The sequence below is a fragment of the Lagopus leucura genome, unplaced genomic scaffold (genome assembly GCF_019238085.1).
Source record: "Lagopus leucura isolate 7727_CA_CO unplaced genomic scaffold, USGS_WTPT01 Super-Scaffold_100001, whole genome shotgun sequence".
In the NCBI taxonomy this organism is placed as follows: Eukaryota; Metazoa; Chordata; class Aves; order Galliformes; family Phasianidae; genus Lagopus; species Lagopus leucura.
In genome coordinates, this window is record NW_024962262.1 from 101928945 (window position 1) to 101947808 (window position 18864).

The 18864-nt window shown below is 38.2% G+C and overlaps 1 protein-coding gene across 3 annotated transcripts; it reads right to left on the reverse strand.

The window, feature by feature from the left end:
- Positions 1–3400: 3400 nt before the first annotated feature.
- CD86 (CD86 molecule) lies at positions 3401–17352 on the reverse strand. 3 transcript variants are annotated; one of them, XM_042867918.1, is made up of 8 exons: positions 17333–17352; positions 15694–15697; positions 15538–15616; positions 11586–11635; positions 9952–10293; positions 6746–7057; positions 4662–4793; positions 3401–3881 (listed from the first exon to the last, which is right to left on the reverse strand). In XM_042867918.1, the coding sequence occupies exons 4-8, from the start codon at positions 11629–11631 to the stop codon at positions 3862–3864; spliced, it is 852 nt and encodes a 283-aa protein (XP_042723852.1). In that variant the 5' UTR covers positions 11632–11635; positions 15538–15616; positions 15694–15697; positions 17333–17352; the 3' UTR covers positions 3401–3861. The 3 variants fall into 3 exon arrangements, with proteins under 3 accessions (XP_042723852.1, XP_042723851.1, XP_042723853.1); XM_042867917.1 differs by lacking the exons at positions 15694–15697; positions 17333–17352 and adding an exon at positions 17086–17162; XM_042867919.1 differs by lacking the exons at positions 15538–15616; positions 15694–15697; positions 17333–17352 and adding an exon at positions 13364–13568.
- Positions 17353–18864: the final 1512 nt, after the last annotated feature.

Below are 18864 nucleotides of genomic sequence, written 5' to 3' on the forward strand. Positions count from 1 at the left end.
ACTGGCACATGTTCCCAGAGAGGCTGTGGAGTCTCTGTACTGGGAGATATTCAAAGCCATCTGAACGTGATTCTGGGCAGACTTCTCCAAGTGATCCTGCTTGAATTGGCAATCTACCAAAGTCTGTTCCAGCATCAGCTCTTCTGTGATTTTGTGTTATTTAACCAGTGAACCTAAAGCAACCTATTGCAACTTGAAGTCTAATGGCAACATATTTTACCTCAGGATGCTGGTTACTGGTTTATCATTCTGCTTTTCAGGAGTTCCATATTATTATACCTTAAAGGAATGTTTTTGAATGGACTTCTTTCTTGCTGTGGAATGTAATTGGTGTCTCTGTTCATTTGTTTGCTTGCCGTGTTTATAGAGTCACTTAATGACTTAATGCACACTGCCAAAGAAAAAAACTGCTAAGCAGTTGAGGAGATAGCCTGGAAATCTGAAAGTTGCTATGGAAGACAAAAATTTTGGCACCTCAGCTACACATTTCTTTGTGCCTTACTGCTGTTTTCATTACCACAATAGCCCAGAGGATTAATGCATTTAAATAAATATGAACTCAGATTTCCTCTGAAGCTCATTGCTTTTTAACGTTCTTTAGGTGCAGAAGGTATTTAGGAATGGTTTCAAGACCAAGAAAAGAGGAGGCAGTGAAATTGGTAAGGTAATAGAAGAAAGTTGGCAGCCTGCAATAGAGGGGTGGCAAGTGATTTTCTTCTTAGAGAAAGGGGAAAATAAACAACTTCACTAATTAGGAACAAATAAACCCAGCCCATTGAGTGATGGCTGATGGTAGTTTATGGCAGTGTTAGTAGTCAGATGGTAGTGGTAATTTTTTGTGTTTGTTTTATTTTGATTTGTTGTTGTTTTTATTTTGTTTAAGTGAATGTGTTTGAGAAGGACTCTGAGTCCTAGCATAGATTTCCAGATGCCTTCTTCATGAGCTGGCAACTGTTTCTTACTATGGACAAACACAAAAGGTCAGTGATGGTTTTTATGCCTTACGCCTGACAAGCTGCACATCAAGGCTGATGAGAGTTTTGAGGCTGAGAGTGAAAGTCTACGGGGTGCTTGTGTGAATCTAGTCATTTCAAAGATGAAAGTCATATGAGGCTTGTTGTTTGTAGCAATAATGTGGACTCTAGCTGTTGCTCAGGCAAGACTTCCATGTTAGTGATGATTTGAGCTGAAGAATGACTTCAGTGGGAAGCGAAATGTTAGAGGGAAAAGTGAACTGAATATGTTTAACAGCATGTGTTAAAAGGACCAAGAGAAACCTGGTGAATATCTTCCTGAGTTAGTACACCTGGCTATTTGATACAAGCTTTATTTATGGAATCAAATAGTGATCAAGAGTTTGAGGAGATTGAAGGACCCATTGGAGATATGTTTAGCAACCTGCAGCATGGGATCAAAAGGTCAAGTTTTTGGGCTGCAATTTGATATTTTATCTTTGAGGTATATATGCTAGTAGGTCCGGGTTGGATGCATACTCACAGCTGTGAGTTTATATCCAGCTCTGTGAATGGACAACTGAAACACTGTTCTGTTCCAGGTCATTGCAGCAATACCTTTCTTATTAGTTGCTTCTGAGAGTGGATTCTGGGAGTATTTCCTCCCTGAGAACACTGAGTGTAGCTATTCCCCATACACTGCTTTAACAGCAGGAGAGTAAATCACCAACACAGAAAAATACGTATATTTTAATGTCATTAAATAACTTTGCTATCAAATATAAAACCTTACATGAAAATAAGAGCTGTGACTTTTCAGATAATTTGAATGATACTAATCTGAATAAAAATGTTTGGCTTGTTGGAATAATAGCTTAATGAACCGACTCCCAAATGGTTTTACAAACTCCAGATAACATGCAAATTCTCTTAGTCAGGTGGAAATAAAGGTGAAACTGAGGTGGAGTCTAGCAATTGTTAACATCACTTTACAGGAAAGAATATTTTTGCCAAGTAGGAACAGTGGAGAATTTATGTCCCCAGAATGCAAATCTGAGCTGAATTTTGTCTTGAGAATGTAATGTTAATGTCCATATTATGGACAATCAAGATCTCAAAAGAAATTTGTCTCAGATCTTCTGCATTTTTCTTGAAAGTTGCCAGTAGCATTGCAGAAAATAAAATTCAGACATTGTTCAAGATTGAGGGCTGGAATATTTTGAATGGAACAAATAAATGAAAGGTAAAACTATATCCTGTAGTTGAGCATAGCATCATGTATGGATTGCTGTATCTTTAAACTTGGAAGCCAAAGAAAGAGAGAAGACAGTCAACCAAACTGGAACATGCCCCACTTATTATTTTTTTCAGTATCTGCTTTGCCTAACTTTGTATATCTGGATTTCTACACAAATGAATGATACCTCATGCTTTAATATGCTATCCCTGCATCCATCTGAAAAAAACCTGTAGTACAGCATCTGGTCAGTATACATAAAATGTTAATTTTGGATAGGTTGTTTTTTTTTTTTTTTTTTTAAAGGTATAATAACAAAAAATTACATTCAAAACAATTTTTTTCTTTCAGTTATTTCTAGTTTTAAATGCCCTATGGAAATTTCATGGCTTTTCTCAGAAGGTGGGGCAGTGTCTTTAGGTTCCTTTTTCTACCATGGAATGTACAAGAAAGTTGCTGGTACAAAGCCCGGAGCATTTATGGCCCATGATTAAATACCCTGACTCTGATCATATTTTCAGCAAGGTCAGTGATTCACAGGTTAGGGCCCAACCCTATTTCTGAGACATTCACTTCTGCAATCCTTGCTGTTCTGCTCTCTTCATTGACTCTCACTGACAGCATTTTACAGTGTCACAGAGCATAATGAAAGATACAGCAAAACAGTCACAGGTGTCAAACACAACCATACAACTGAAGACTGCAGGATCTTGAGGAGCGCTTAGACTTTTAAACAGCTTCTCCTTATGCAGACGCTCAGGATTCTTCCAAGTCAGCCTCTGCCCTTAAAAAACCTGCCACAGTGAGAGTAGTGCTGCTAAGTGCTAGGCTGTTTCCTGTGGCCTTGTCAAAGGGTGAAGGAGTCTCAGCAAAAAACAAAGCAAAAGAAAACAATGAAAAGAAGATATTTTGTACTTATAACAGTTGGAGCAGTGGCTTGCTGTGCTTCTCTTCTTATTTGTTACTGTTGACAACGTGGGTAGATTTCTGCCCTTCATATCTCACCATCTTCCTACCTGTCCAGTTGCTAAATACATTTTTGTGTTGGAAGAAAGGTCTCTTTATTTTTTTTTTTTCTTTTTTCTTTTCTTTTTTTTTTTTTTTTGTGGCATGTGGATGGCAAAGTTTTCATCTCCTCTTTCCAGATTTAATGAGATCACTAAATTCAGTTCTTTATATCTAGGTAGTACCACAGAAGGTAAAACCACATTGATCCATTCAGATGTGAATCAAGCCACTGAGTGCAGGAAGGTCCAAGGTGGCATTTCCTCTTAGTGATCAGGACTGCAGCCAGAGTAACTGCACCAGGAGCCAGGAAAATTCATGTGTGTGCCAATTAATAATGTAGAAGACTGAGGTGAACACTGACAGTTGTTCAACCAAAAAGCCCATTAAATCAGGAGAGTGTTCCCCAAAGGGTAGAAAAAACTCATAGAGACAGATAGAGTACTGTATTTGCTACTGTTCTATAGCAAAAATAAAAGCAAAGAACACTGGACAGTGGACTTCAGTCATCAGATGGAAATATTACATGTTCTGCAGGGTGTTTGGAGAGGATTTTTGTTCTGGCACGGCATCTGAAACAATGGGACCTCAGACCTCACTATGTGCAGAAATGGCTCCCAGTCAGCAGTCTATAGCTGCTGGCCTCTATTTCAAGCTGGATACCTTTTAGACTGCGAGACTGACACCTGAAATAGAAGAAGATGTGATTTACAGAAATATGAGAGAGAGGAGCTGAAATAGTTAATGATAAATGTTCTCTTATCACAGGATTTGGAGAAAGAATGAGAAGGGCCTCAGGACCCTTGGGTGTGCAAGAAAGCAGGACTGATTCTGAGGAATTAATTCCCTTCTTAATACAAGAAGGGATAGATTATGATGTCAGCATAATCATCCTCTCAGTGCAGAATGAAGCCTGGACTGCTGAGACCTAGTGTTGCAATAAAACAGAGAAATGGAATGCAAAGATCACTTGCTGTTTCTGTTGTAAGTATGGTTCACTGCTGGGCCACCTGTGTTGGACCAATGTCCTGGGTCCTTCACCTCAGCGATGATAGAACTGCCTGTACATAATGCAGATCCTCTCTCATCCCTCTCCCAGCTGTACTTTTCTTACAGATGGTGATGGACAAACAAAGACTTATATAAATCAATGATTTTAGGAACCAAATCTACCAATAAGCCATAATAAAAGATGAAGCTGCAGGACAAAATAATAAAGCTTGTGCCATGGCAGTCTAACAGAGCACAAAGAAGGAGAAATGGATTACAGGGTGAGACATGAGAAAGGTGTTTGGATTTACTGCTGGATGGATGAGATGTTTCAGGAACTAATTTGTCCAAGGAAGTTTAAGTCCGGCATAAAACTCAGCTTTCTGTCAGCAGCTGAATGTAGACAAAAGGTTCATTGAAAAAAGAAAGCAAAGCCTGTGATTTAGAGAAGAGCTGAGTGACAAGTAATTACTTACTCTGGCTGGTAGATGAGATATTTCTGTTCTTCAATATCAAAAAACCCAGAAGAAGTGTGATCAGTACAATTACAGCTATAAGTGGGCCAAAGAAATTTACTTTCACCGGTTCCATTTTTTCTGCCTGTATCTCTGAATAAGAGAAGAGAGAAGATGCATGTAGCAAAGATTTAATTTGCCGAGAATTAGCTTAACCCATCCTAACCCAAATTTATGTAAATTAGAAGTTTATAGAAGGGCCCTAATTATCCTTTGCTTTTACAATGTTTAATAATGCTAGGAAATCACTCTCCATATGTCTTATTTTGTTTTGTTTTTTTTTCCCCAGTAGCTAGCAGGTGCACCAAGGCTAACAACCACTTCAGCAACAGTAAGGAAAAGTGCTATTTCTGATGTTTGGGTTATGTGAGAGATTGGCAGCTTGATTAATACAAGAGCCTATGATGCCAATGCTAGGCTACTACTACTCTGCTACTGAAAATTTAAATAGCCTGGGATATGTTATTATGTAGTATCTGTTGAACCGAAGATCAAAGCTTAATGAAAAGCTCTAAGGGATGTGAGAGAGCTAGGGAATGCACGGGAGTTTCCTTCTGTTTCTGGTTATTTTGCTTTTGAGGTTTTGGTTGCTAGGGATAGCAAGTGACACGGCTGCAATTGTCACTGAATAAAGGTCTTTTTCTCTAGAGTTGTTAGTTTCTTATCCACCATTTCTGTTTATTAGGTGGCTACTTCTTAAAGTCAGGGATGAGAAGAACTGAACAAGGAGGAGGAGGAGGCACTACTATGGCTAATATTAGAGGAGGTGTTAATACTTTGAGCAACATGTAGAGCTTTGCAAACCTCCGAAGACTTCTGTGTTATAATTTATAAAATCCTGGAGTGTAAGGACATCAAAGGCAGTTTGCCACATACAGCAGTGATGACTGAATCCTCTAGTTAAAGTTTAGTGAAGAAAACTGATTTGTAGATCTTTTTGGTAAATCTTTTTTCCATCCGGAGTAGTAAGTAAGCAGTAAATGGGGAAGCCTGTAAGTAAGTAGTAAACTTCTCTAATAGGCTTTCTGCAGTGTTACCAGTCCTTTTGGGTTTCTTGTTCCCATCAGGTGAATAACAGCATTCCACATTCAACACAGTCTTAAAGGAGATGGGCAAGGCAAATGACCGAAGTGGGAAGCAATTCTATTTTGATGTATTTGTGCCATAGCTTATGAATACAAATGTATAAAAAATGAATCCAGGAGAATGTTACAGCATCATGATATTCATGAGGGCTCACTCTGGCATGTAGTTTTTCAGTTAGAAAGGGTAAAGTAAACTGTGAGGCACACAAAGAATATCTACACACAACTGACACTGTGATCATTAGGGAACATTTGGGATGGCACAGAGTCTGAATTTCTTGCAAGAGTTGTCTGAAAAGAGGCACAATCCCAGAGAAAAAGAAAAATCCCCAAATGGTCATTTTGGAATGCACACTGTATTCTGCCAAATGCTGTGGAAACCACTAGGAATACTTCCAAAACCCATCAAAGTTTTGTGGCCTTTACATTTTAGTTCAGTATAGTCTATTTTACAGCTTGTGAGCGAAATTTGGTCCAAGGGACTCTTCTGTTCAGCCCTCTGCCTCTCTCTAGAAAGAGATTAGGAGCAGCAGCTCAAGAACTTATACATCAGAAAAAAAACACGTTTGCAGTGTGAGATTCGTCAAACACTGGAACAGTCTGTTGAAAGAGGTTGTGGAGTCCCATCCTGAGAGAGATTTAAAACTCAACTGGATAAGGCCCCAGGCTGATTTCCAGATGCTTCTCAAACCTCAGCAGTCCTCCGTGATCCAGCAGGCTCTATCTGAACAGCTAAACACCACCTCCAGAGACAGGCTGAATCCTAATCCATGTATTTAATTTGCTTTGTTGCTGCAGCAGCATTTGGGGATAGGTGAACAAGACTGTGCTCTGTTCTGTGCAGCAGTAACCTTCCTTCTCTCTATGCTCTCCTTTCTGTAATAAGGCTTCCCATGGAAAGACAGAAGAGGGAATTTGCACTACCTGTGCAAAAATCAGAATGAGCAAATGAAAACTCACCTATGACTAGTGGCACTGAGGTAAGGCTCCCCTGCTGCTCTCCAAGGTGAAGCAAACAGCTAATATTAGTGAGTGTATTTGTAGGAACTGGGATATTCAGCTTGCTGGTAACATTATACAGCTTTGTTACAGCATCCTGTAAGACATCCATGCGTTGTATAAGCCTATCTGTTATGTTTTCACTTGAAATTATCCAAATCATCTGCTTGGGCTCTGGATAACCTCCGCTGGAAGAACAGGAAAGATTCAGGTTCTCACTGGGCTTTGGTTCCCCACTGTGTAGCTGTGCTATCACAGGTTGACTATAGTTGGCTGAAACAGACCAAAGAAAAAGCATCATGAGTCAGACGTACTCCATCTTGTGACAGTGCCTGTCAATATTTTGAGATTTTCACGTGGAATCACACCTAAACAGTTTTCCTAGGAAAGCATTGTGGGTCCCAAGAAGGGTTTGTTATGTTTTGGCTGCACACATAGACTTGCTTCTTCTTGTCTTTGAAGCATTTCAGTGACATAGGTCATATCAGCCAGATAGTGAGACTGTCTCTCTTACCTTTTCTAGACCAATTGGTACCTCGTAATAAACAAACCTGGCCTGCTCAGCTTGACTTTTTATGTGAAAGTGACTACCGTACAGGTTCCTTTACTCTGTGCCATTGGATCTCACTCAATGAAAAACTTCCCTGTTGCTTTAAAAAAAGAGTTTCCCAAGCAATAAATAATTGGTGAAAAAGGACTGGAAAGGACTATTCGAACATGTGATGTGAAGGATAATGATAGCTTTTAATCAAAGCAAAAGAAGTTTCAGGCTCAAAACTTCATTGAAAATACTGAAGTATGTTGATATTAAAGTCTTTTAGTACTAAAAACTATATGGAGAAGAGGCAGGAGTTTCTTAGGGAGATATGAGTGAAATGGATGGTCTGATTCTTCAGTATACACATTTGAAGTGTCAGATCCAGGCTCTAAGCCTAGCCCCAGTGAATTTGAATCTGTAACTGAAGATAATGTCTTCCAAATAGGCTACGGACTGAAATACCTCAAGAGACGATAGATCCATCAAGACTTTAATATTTTTCAAGCAGTGTTATCACTCTGACTTGTTTTGTTTCTGCATTCTGAAATGACTGCATGGCTTACTTCTCCTCTGTTTCTAATAGCTCTTATATCTTCACTGAATTAATTGGCCCTTTAATTATCCAATATTGAATGTGTATTTTGGGTAGCCGCTCTCTGAAAATAAGAGTCTCCTCAGTTTTCTTAGTTAGAAGGTGATCAGATTGATCATTTAACATCTCTAGTTGAACTGTATGTTTTTTCCAGCCCTCAGATATCTTTAGAAGAGATTTTATTCATGCTTTTATGTTTTTCAACAATCCCTCTAAAATGAGGACAGATACTGTAGTATCTATTCCAGCACAAGTTTCACCACCAACAGCAACAGCACATGTTTTGAAATAGCTTTCATTGTCTCATCTGCTTCCCTTATGGATCCATCTTAAGTAAACACTAGAGATGTACTATACATAAACATCAGAATTTCCAGTTAAGCAGCTTCTCAAAATGACCCCTTCCTGTCTGTTTTACAAAACTTTTCATTATGAAGCCCTCTCTTTCTGGAGAATGATCTGTGTTCATTGTTCTTACATAAATAATCTTGTCTGTAAACAATACATACACTATATATCCATCTATCTGTACCTTGTCCTGTATATATATATATATACACATAAATAACATACCTAAGTTACGTTAGAAGATACTTATGTATTTGGAATAGATTTGGTCACCAAGAGATTGGTTTGTTTGACTGACCTTTCCCTCTTGTACTACACTCAAACTTTCTTAAGTCCACTTTAAGTGTGAAACTTCATACCACATAAATAGCCTTCCACATATTCTATGCGATTCTACCTAAGAAACAGGCAGAGATACACTTCAACGTTTGTACTTTTTCTAATTATTTTTTATTTTAATTGACCGCTATATTCTACCTTCTTTTGGGAAGTTACTGAAGAGAAAGACATTCGAAAGAAACAAAGAAGCAAATAATTTTAAACACGCTTCCTATATCAAAGGTTTGGGAGAGTTTTAATGCCTATGTATGAGACTTCTGCAACGTGTTAAATTAATTGAGGACTTGCTATTGAGTGCAAATGGTAAGTCTCTAAGGTCTGAAGCTGCTGAAAATATTCATTGTGTAAATTCTGTGAAAATTAGAATTAACAACCTACGTTTCCTATTTGCTTGTGCATCAAGGGAACACTTGCTGGTAGTACAGTGCTAAATAGTCTCAAGCATTGTGGTGATCTTTCTGGCTGCTGTTGCACATGGCCTACATTCTTTTGAAGCCTGAGAACACCAGTAGAAATCAGAAGCTGCTGTTATTAATGTTACCACTGTCCAAGTGGAAGAGAGAACATACACACAAAGGTGACAAAGAAAATAATATAAAATAGAAAAACATTATATAAAGATGCAATTCCTAAAAATCTGAAAAAATACTAGGAAAAGATTACTTCCTCACTGAACCCTACTCGCCTGTAGTCTGTCCTTGCCTCTGATATTGTGCCAGAAATCAAGCTGAGTCTGATCAATGCCTGAATTTTTTTCTGCAGAGATATTTTCAGTCCTTCCATAACTGAGCATATGATGTTCTACTCCTCCACATATTAGCTGCTCTTTTCTACATTTTTCCTATGATTTATATCGTCATAAAATAGCTGGATATTTGCAGAAAACTTTTTATGTTTCATCTGTAATTTACCACCAACATTCTTAATGCTATTGCTTTTAATAGAAGTCAGTGCTTCAGATGCAAATAAAAACTGTATTTTCTGGAGTCCTAGAAGCCATAAAACTTGCAGGGAGCAAGATGAAGAGGGCAGGGTGCTTTTCACTATACAGTGTGACAGGGTGGGAGTTAGGAATGTGTAATATTGAGCAAATTATTTCCTCTTTTTTTCTACTTCTTCCAAATTCACAATGAGAATTTTCTGAGAAAGAAACTGAGAAGAAGCACTTCTATCCACTTTAGAAATTCTCTCCACTTCAGCTAGACCCCCCCAGTGGCATGGGAACAGTCCATGTTTGAACTAAACAAAATGACAGAAACCTAAAAAGAAAATAAAACAATCAAACAAACGAGCTCACAAAACAACAACAAAAAAAAACAAACCAGATGACAACTAGCAGAAATTACTTACCAATGACGTGCAGTAAGCACTCAGATTCGTGTATGATCTTTTTTGGTCTGTGGTCCATGTGCATAATAATACATTTATACTGCCCCTCATCCACAATCCTTACATTTAACAATTGCAAAGTCCATTTGTCCATATCCATCTTGGTACGATTTATGTATTTAGGACTAAGGTGATCATATATTTCCTGGCCAAGGTAAACTTCGTGTACCACTTCACCTGTACCTTTTTGCCAAAAAACTATTATATTCTTTATGTCAGTTTTCTGAGAGTTTGGGAAATAGCAAGATAGGTATGCAGTGTGATTGAGAAATGACTTCACGTGATGTACATTGGCAGCAATACCTTAAATAAATAAAAAAAAGAGAAGAAATTAAGATTTCCATCAGCTGCAAAAGAATACCAAATGCTTGCAGTCATGGAGGCAATACTTAGTGACAGTAGCATAAACCCACCAGCATTTAGACAAATTCTCCACTACCTATGAGAGGATACATACTTCTTCACACCGATGCACTTAGTCTTGTGGCATTCAGGTCATAAATCCGTGTCTTATTTTCCTTCCTATATTTCACTTTCCAAGGCAGGCTTACCACTCAGAGCCAGGGACAGTTTGTATTTTGGAAGATTTAACTTCAGGCAAAAGGCCACAGCTCCACACTGTTCTCAAATGTGTAAGCAATGAGATTCTGTTGTGAATGAGGCAACTGCATAATTTGTTTTTCAAAACTCGAGTTCATTCTCTTCAGGAAACAACACAGCGGTGCAGTTTTGAAGACAGTGTGAATGCAGCATATGTGGTATATGTTGGTGTCTAGGGAATATATGGCCAGGAGGTCAGAAACAGGAAAAGCTTTCTGTTTCACTGAAGAATTAATCTAAGTTTAATGACAAATTAAATGTCAGATTTAACTATTCTGTAATTAATCCAGAGTTTAATGGCAAATTAAATGTCAGATTTAACAGCCCTGTTGCTGAACTTGTTAACAGAAATAGTCAATAAACACGATTATGCCTTCATGCATCAAAAGAATGGACTATATTACATACAGGATGATTATTCTCCTACTTCCATCACAACCTATATCCACTGATATTATGGGGTAGAGATGGGCTGGGAGAATAATCTTTTCTTGTCATGAGAAATGCAGACCTCTGTTCTAGCAGATACAAACACATTTGCTGTGTTCAGAAGATGCACTGTTTCTCTCCTGAATCAAAGTTTTGACTGATTTTCTGGAGCACAAGACTGCAGTGATCTTCATAGCTGCCTAAAACTCCATTTATTCCTTATCAAGCTGTCAGTCTTTAGTTCAATACTGCTGTCCTCTCTTATATACAGAGGGGATATACACATGTTCTCAAAAATAGATTTAAATTGAAAATTTAAGAGCAACACGAAGAATGTATAATGTAAAGATACAAAATTGAAGAGAGAAAGTACTTTCTACATTTTTTTTTTAATAGAGTCCCTGCTCACAGTTTAAATACATATCACACAGGTTATATGACTTTGATTTTACAATTGAAATTGCTAATTACTACTAAAGAAGGAGCATCAAAGTAAATGTAAATGTATCACATAGCAGGACACAAATAATCTAAACATTTTTTACAGTTAAAAATCTGCCTCTTACCTGGGAGAAGTATTATGGCAAAAAGAAAGAATATGCAGACCTCCATGATGCTGTAAGAAGGAAAAATTAAAGAAGTATTTTAGAGGTTGAAAACACTGCAGTGCCTTCTCCAGTGCTCCCCAAGTAGCAGTAAAACAGGAAGAAGTTTTGAGAGAGATTTTTGAGAAAGTTAATCTCACATTTCCCTTCAACTAGTGGAAATGCTTCTCTGCGCTTTAACAGCCATTAGCAACCAGAAGCATGCTATGACAGACCTCTGGTTTACATGACTGTGGTGAGGTTCAAGATTACTGGGTATGCCATGGGAAGGGCACAGAGTCTATGGACTGCAAAGGGCCAGAGTGCCCAGAACAACTGGCAGAGAGGAGAGAGGAATGGGGAGCATGCCTGCCCTTAGCTGAACACGGAAGAAGATGGGGAATTGAAAGCAGAGGAAGAGGAGAGGGTGACACAGGAGAAGTCGGTGGTGGAGACAGGCAGCACAATGATGTCAACTACCAGAAATGATGAAATGGGTAACCTTCCATTGTGTAACAGGAACCTTTCCTTCACTATAAGGAAAGACAACTGCAATCAATCCTGCGGGGTTTAAAGAGTTGAGGCTACGTGTCACCTGGTTTGGTCAAGAAAAATAAGTATCTATTTAAGAAAAAAAAGCCTTTTGACTCATCTCATAAGCAGAACACTTCTGTGACTGAATTCACATAGCGAACCTATATAATCTTGTTTAACAGTCAAGGCCCTTTCTCCAAGTATTTCTTATTTATAGGTGAGAGAACTGCTCCTGCTTCTACTGGCTTACAGCTGATGGACAGCAGTGCCTTTGTGTTTTTCCTGTGCTATTTCCACATACCTGGGAGAAGCCTTCACACCATGCCATCCAAGGTGCTCCACTCTCCTTTCTGAATTATTCCAAAGAAGGCTCTTTTTTAGTGGAGAAGGTGTAAAAACTCTTCAGCTCTTACATGAAAAAAGAAGTGTGATTGCTGTCTTCTGGTTTCCCCTTTTTTTTTTTGCCATGTTTTATTTTAAGCTTGTACACTTTGAGCTTTTTTACCACAGATTTCTGGGAGCAAGTGTATTTTTCTGTTTAACACAGAATTTCCCTCCGTCAGCTGTTGTGTTTTCTGTGTGTGTACTGCAAAACACAAAACCATATTTTTTTCCAGATTCAGCCTCTTCTTAGGAAAGAGGAGACAGAAACTTGGATGCGCCAGAGGATCTTTGTGATCAGTGAGACTCACCAAAGTCATAGCAGAAAAGAGGGAGTTTGTGCAGGATCCATTGCTATAAGCAGAGATCATTCTCCTCTCCTCCATGAACCCAGCACAAACTGCCCTGCTATGTGGTGAATGTTTATCTCGGCTGGGCCCCACTCAGTTGAACCACACAACTAATTTAAGTAAAATTGCCTGTGCCAACTTGCCTGTGCCTATGCCACAAAAACCTACAGGAGCTCCTTCTCAGCAGACATGTTTTTCTCATGTGAATAAGAATTTCTACTTCTAGTCAAACAAAGAAAAATAACCAACACAATAACCCTGGGTTTTTTTTTTGATCTAGTGAAGGTTTAGAAGAGGTGAATTAAAAACAGTTTAGCAACTGGAAATATAAATGACTGTACTGCTATAACAAGGCATGTTTTACACTGACATTCTCACAGGAGCAAAGACGAAAACTGGAAATGAAAATAAGTGAGAAAAACAAAACTCAAGGGAAAAAAAAATACACACAAAAATCCACAACAGATAACATTTTCTCCATGCCTTTCTTTATGCCTTTCTTTATGGGTTAGCTTTGGAGCTGAAGACAAAAGTCTCAAAGGTCTCACAGAGTTTCCTGGCTGCTGTCTTCTAGATGGTGGTTGCAGGACTGCCTGCATGTTGGGGGCTCTAAGATCCCTCAGGATTTCCACACATCCTGGAGAGGGAGATCACAGTGTGACTTCTGTTGCTCTTAGATGAGCTGCTTCAGAGACAGTTGCTGAACCATGATGTGGGTCAGTAAACTGCAGTGTTGTGAGAAAACTCTCTTTCTTTATTTAAAGAAAAATCCTTAATCAGCTGATGCAAGTTCTATCAGGCACGGTCCAGAAGGCTGAGAAGAGAAAAGGCAATCAAACACTCTGCGTTGGCTACTTATACAATTTCTCAGACATTTTCAATATAAATTCTGTGCCCAATTCTTTTTTATAACTGCAGGCCACTGAAAGATTGATTATATCCCAGAATTGTTAAGGAATCAAAATGGTCCAGGTAAGATGGTGCACGACTGGCAAATGATGGGGAACAATCTGCTCCTCGCAATGGCCCCGTGCACGAGCCCCCCCCTCCAATGCAGAGCACTGTGGCTCTCTGTATCTTCATGGTTTTCCAATCACTTGCTGGCTGCATCCAATGGAAGAGGCACCTTTTCAAGATGCCAGTGACAATGGATGTGATAGGAATCCTTTGAAGATCCATAGTGTAAAATCTTTCCCTGACATCCAGAGTTATGTTTGTCTTCTGGGAGGTAAACATCCTTCCTTGCTAAGGACTAGATAAAGGCACTCTGTGGCAAGTGTCTTTCTTGTTTTTTGAAGCTTGGTCATCTATTACTGCCAGTGCCCTTACGACTACGAATTAAAAATCAGATGTAGATGTCAGAGATTAAAATGGAGAAATATTTTAATTGAAATTATGTCAGTAAGCAGCTAGTAGTTCCATTCGAACCTTTGTTTACTGGAAGGAGAAGAAACCATTTGAGTGTATGTAAATTCAGTGTCCCTATTCATGACTGCTTTCATTTGGCCCAAAGCAGTTTGAGAGAAGTCATTTTGCTGCATACAAGGGGATGCTCTACCTGAAGAACTCTAAGATAGAGAAAAAAAAGATGATTTTGCCCTTTTTACTTTTTGAGGATGATTGCCAGAAAGTCCTCTGGAATTCATTTTAAATTGGCTTGTGCTTTCTGTTTCTTGTAACTCAAAATTCAACACATATATGCACAACAAAGCCTGAAGATTTGTAAATAAAAAAGATCTTTACATCATTTTTTTTTCCCCTTGGTTTTCGTTTGCTCTCTTTTTACTGCATTTTCACTGTTGAATGTATTCATTGCCTTTTGAAAGACACATATTATCAAAATATGTGGCCTTTGTCTCATACGTTCCTTCAGTTCCTTTCAAAATGTACTTTTCAAGTGTATTCAAGAACATATGGCTGGTTTATTTTATTACACCAGGTACATATCTTCTATGGGAAGATTCTCTTTCCCTTTTATTTTGCCATGCTCTCAAAATATAACTGATTACTAAACTAGCAACCTACTCTTTTGACTTTTTTTGAGTAGGGAATTTTTCTAAAATTTCCATGCCATGCAACGCTGGGTAGCTCCACGAGCTGTTGTGAGCCTCCTGGAGACAGGACATCAGTGAATAAGACTCAGCCTTCTCTTTTGTTACAAACACAGGTCAATCCGAGCAAGTGTTATCAAAGTAAAGAACAACTTAAGGAAATTCCCTTAACATAACAAAGTCTGAGAATGGTAGGATTCCCTCCATTCAAACGCTTGGCCATACAACATAAATATCCAACAATGGATTATTTTCAAAACATACCATTATCCAGTCAACTTGTGCTTCCTATGTGTTTTTCCAGCAGGAAAGTGGCATTGTTGCAATCAACTGCTATTTTTTTCCAGTTCATTCTCTTTCTGAACATTCTTTTACTCTAAGTTAAATTTGGTTTATTGTGTTGTTGTTACATTTTTAATAAGTCTGTATGCATAATTCTCAATTTGTTAATGGATTTTGTTTTCCTTCCCACTACTCCTTCTTTCAGTAAGATCCTTTTGCTATCTATGAGATCTTCAGGAGACCTCTGACTTCTATGATTCTAGGATTACTGTGCTCTAACACACAGGATCTGGTTTACAAATGAAAATTAAATAACACCAATTATTTAAACAATACCTTTGGTCCAAAGGTCATGAAGCATTCCACTGCCTCTGCAAGCAAAATTCTTTCTCCACAACCAAAGGGAATTGTATCTCTGAAAGAGACCACAGCAGCTGCTGAATGATGCACAGTCCTACGGCACAAGTCTCAGGACACGAACAAGTACTCTACCTAGCTGAAACGGCAAGGGGAATTTAGAGAGAAAAAGCATCATCAACCAGAATGAGACACTCATTGGAATTAACTGGGAGTTCCACCTACAGGACAGGTCAGGTCAGTGTACTTGCTATGCCTTGTCACGGAATCGATGAATGAGTTGAACCAGCTCTTCTACATGACAGATAACCTCATCAGGTGACATCTGTCCTCCTTTCCCAGCCTCTGCACTTGCTTTGATTTTAATCAAGCACAATTCTCAGCTGAGAAACCTCAAATGCCTGATTCACTTATCAGTAGTTCATGCTGAGAGGGAATTGAAATGCTCACTACCAGACTGTCCTTCTGAGACTGACTTCCAGTCACTTTGCCTGGAGATGGTAAATTAATGGATGGTACTGGGACCAGAGCTCACCACAGGGCTACACAACATATTACATGGACAACCTCAAATGACAGTTTTCTGGGTGCTTTGGGTGGGAAATATACATGCCGTACATGAAAGAATGAATTTACAATTTATTCCTAACCCATACCCAAATACATCCAAAAAGGATTTAGCTGCCATACAGCATACGTTTGGTCCTCAAGTATTATATGCTTGATTTTCAATAGGTGTCTTTAAAAACCATAGCTAGACACATGATGCAAACTTTGTTCTGCTTCTTAAACAGGAACATCACTAATCAGAAGCTACATTTTTCTTCCTGCAATAGATCTCAATTATTAAATGAAGACATGATACTCAGAAATGGAGTTAGATAAGCCAAGCTGTGCTGCTCCCAGTTTTAGAGCAGAAATCACTCTGGGGACATATTCTTATTTTCTCACAGTGTTTCTCACCTCACATTAAATGATTTATAAAGTTAAAGGAAGAGGTTTTGCCTTTTGGTTTTGGATCCCTTCCCCCAAACACCAGCATTACAGTAGATGAGAACAAAGTACCCATTTCTCTGGTACAAATATTTCTACTGGTATAAATTAGAGATTGCCATTTTTATGACATGCATAATCAGAAAACACCTTGCATATCCACATTATTTTTACCTTTCTTAGAAAAACTTTCTTAGTTTCTGATTATAAATGCCCTGCTTTAGGAATTAAAGCAATAATTGTGCTAGTGCTATCATAGGCAATCCCTTATTCTGTTATAAATTGATCATCTTGCTTCAAGGAATAAGGGATGTGTGTGTGAAGCTACAATGATTAGCAGCTGTGATTCAAACTAAATAGAGAGCAGCTGTGGAGCTACTTTCCTAATAGCAATTACATTTTTACAAATATATGCTCCTATATATTAGTAGGAGCTTTATGAAGGCTTGTCTCAGTAACTGCTCAAATCATTATCACATGACCAAAAGAGCCAACACAGTTAATTGAAAGCAGTATCACAATACTAGGGAGTACCTAATTTCTTTCTTCAGGCTTCCTGTCTCAAAGGCAACAAAATACTCCAGCATGGATCTTGATGATATAGATGTTCATTCTTTCCTCTGTTCTCCACTACATGCTGAAAGACTTGGACAGAGAAAATCTACACTGCCCTCTTGCAAACGCATATATGCAGCTTTTGTCCAAAAGGTTCCTCTTTTAAAGTTGAAATTCCCCTTGCTACAAAGTACTTTTATTTCTCATAAGTGTCGGTATTACTCACGGTATCCTTGAACTCCTGTGTAGCCCCAGTCTTCAAGAGAACTGTTGCTTGGATTTTGCTTGTAGGAAAAAGCCCTTTGATTGTAGGAAATAACAGTTTTTTCATTTTGTTTGTTTTTTAACTAAGGCTTGATAGTTAAAGCTGGCAAGTTCTACTCAATTCTGTTTGCCTAACTAGGTCTTATATCAGTAGAAGAGGAAATAGTTTTGTTGGCAAGGACTGACCTTTCTCCAGTGAGATTAAACAAAACTGTCCTTCCCTAATTCTCAGCTGCTGAAAGCCACCAAGTTGATTTAAGATCTGATGATGAAATAAAAATAAGAGCTGAATGGATTGCTATACAAGAATGGTGATTTTGAGATTGATTCCATAACAATCATGGGAAATAAGAGAAATCTATGGCCATCCATTTACCACAAATTCCATGCTTGCCAGGTTGTGTTTGAGTTTTCTGTATGACAAAGAAGTTATGCTTATTTAACTATTTTTACATATAATTCTTTGATAAAATGATAACTTATTTCCTCTGTACTTTGAATTTATTTACATTAAATTTGTTTCTCTTGTAATCTCATTTCAACTATGCCAGCTTAGTAGAAATTCTAACTTCAATATCCATTAAGATTTGCTTTAAGTTGGCATATGAACATGGAACAAGCCTCATAAAAGCCCAGTTTAACAATAGCAGTTGTGCTTACCAGACGTAGACCAAACATTATTCATATCTGAGTCTCTTGTCTCTGAATCACAATTTACAGATGGCATTCAAAAAGAAGCTGTCTGGGGAAAAAAATTCATCCTAAATCTATTACCTATTAAACTTCATTGGAAAATAATTTGAAATCAGATTCTATGCACACGTTTTCCTTGTCTGAGACAGGCTACTCAGCAGTTGTGATTAGAAATAGAGAAGTAAGCTGCTATGAGTGAAAAAAGAGAAGGTTTTCCGGTCTGTAGCAATCAGAGAGCTATAATTTGTTTTTAACTCAAGTTCTCAGTGAAAGCAGCCAAAAGAATAATTTCTTCAACTAGATCAAAAACTAACAGAATCTAAATTAAGTGTTTTCCAAACAAGTTCAGCAAAATCTAAAACCTCAGAGCTTTTACAAGGTTTGATTTTTTTACTTGCTTGCAACTCAGTGTTGTGGTTAGCAAAAAGAAACAAGAAGTGATTGAGTGTCTTCTTCTCACTGTAAGATTTCATCAAGAGTAATGATGGAAGATGCCTCAATGTTGTGTCGGAGATAATAAAATTTTAAATTCTACATATGCTTTGTCTTTCTGCCTTCAAAGTCTCACTGAATTTCACACGAATGTATTGAGTTCAGTTTTCAGATGAGCAAGTTGCTGGCCTGCCAGCCTGGATGCAGTGGATGAAGAGGCCATGCCCTTTGTGTGACACTGAGGAATGTCTAATGTGCTTTTCTGCTTGCTCATGGTGGACATTTGGCTAAACATTAATAGATTATCTAAAATGTTATTGACATAAAAAATCATAGAATATCCCAAGTTGGAAAGGACTCGTAAGGAAT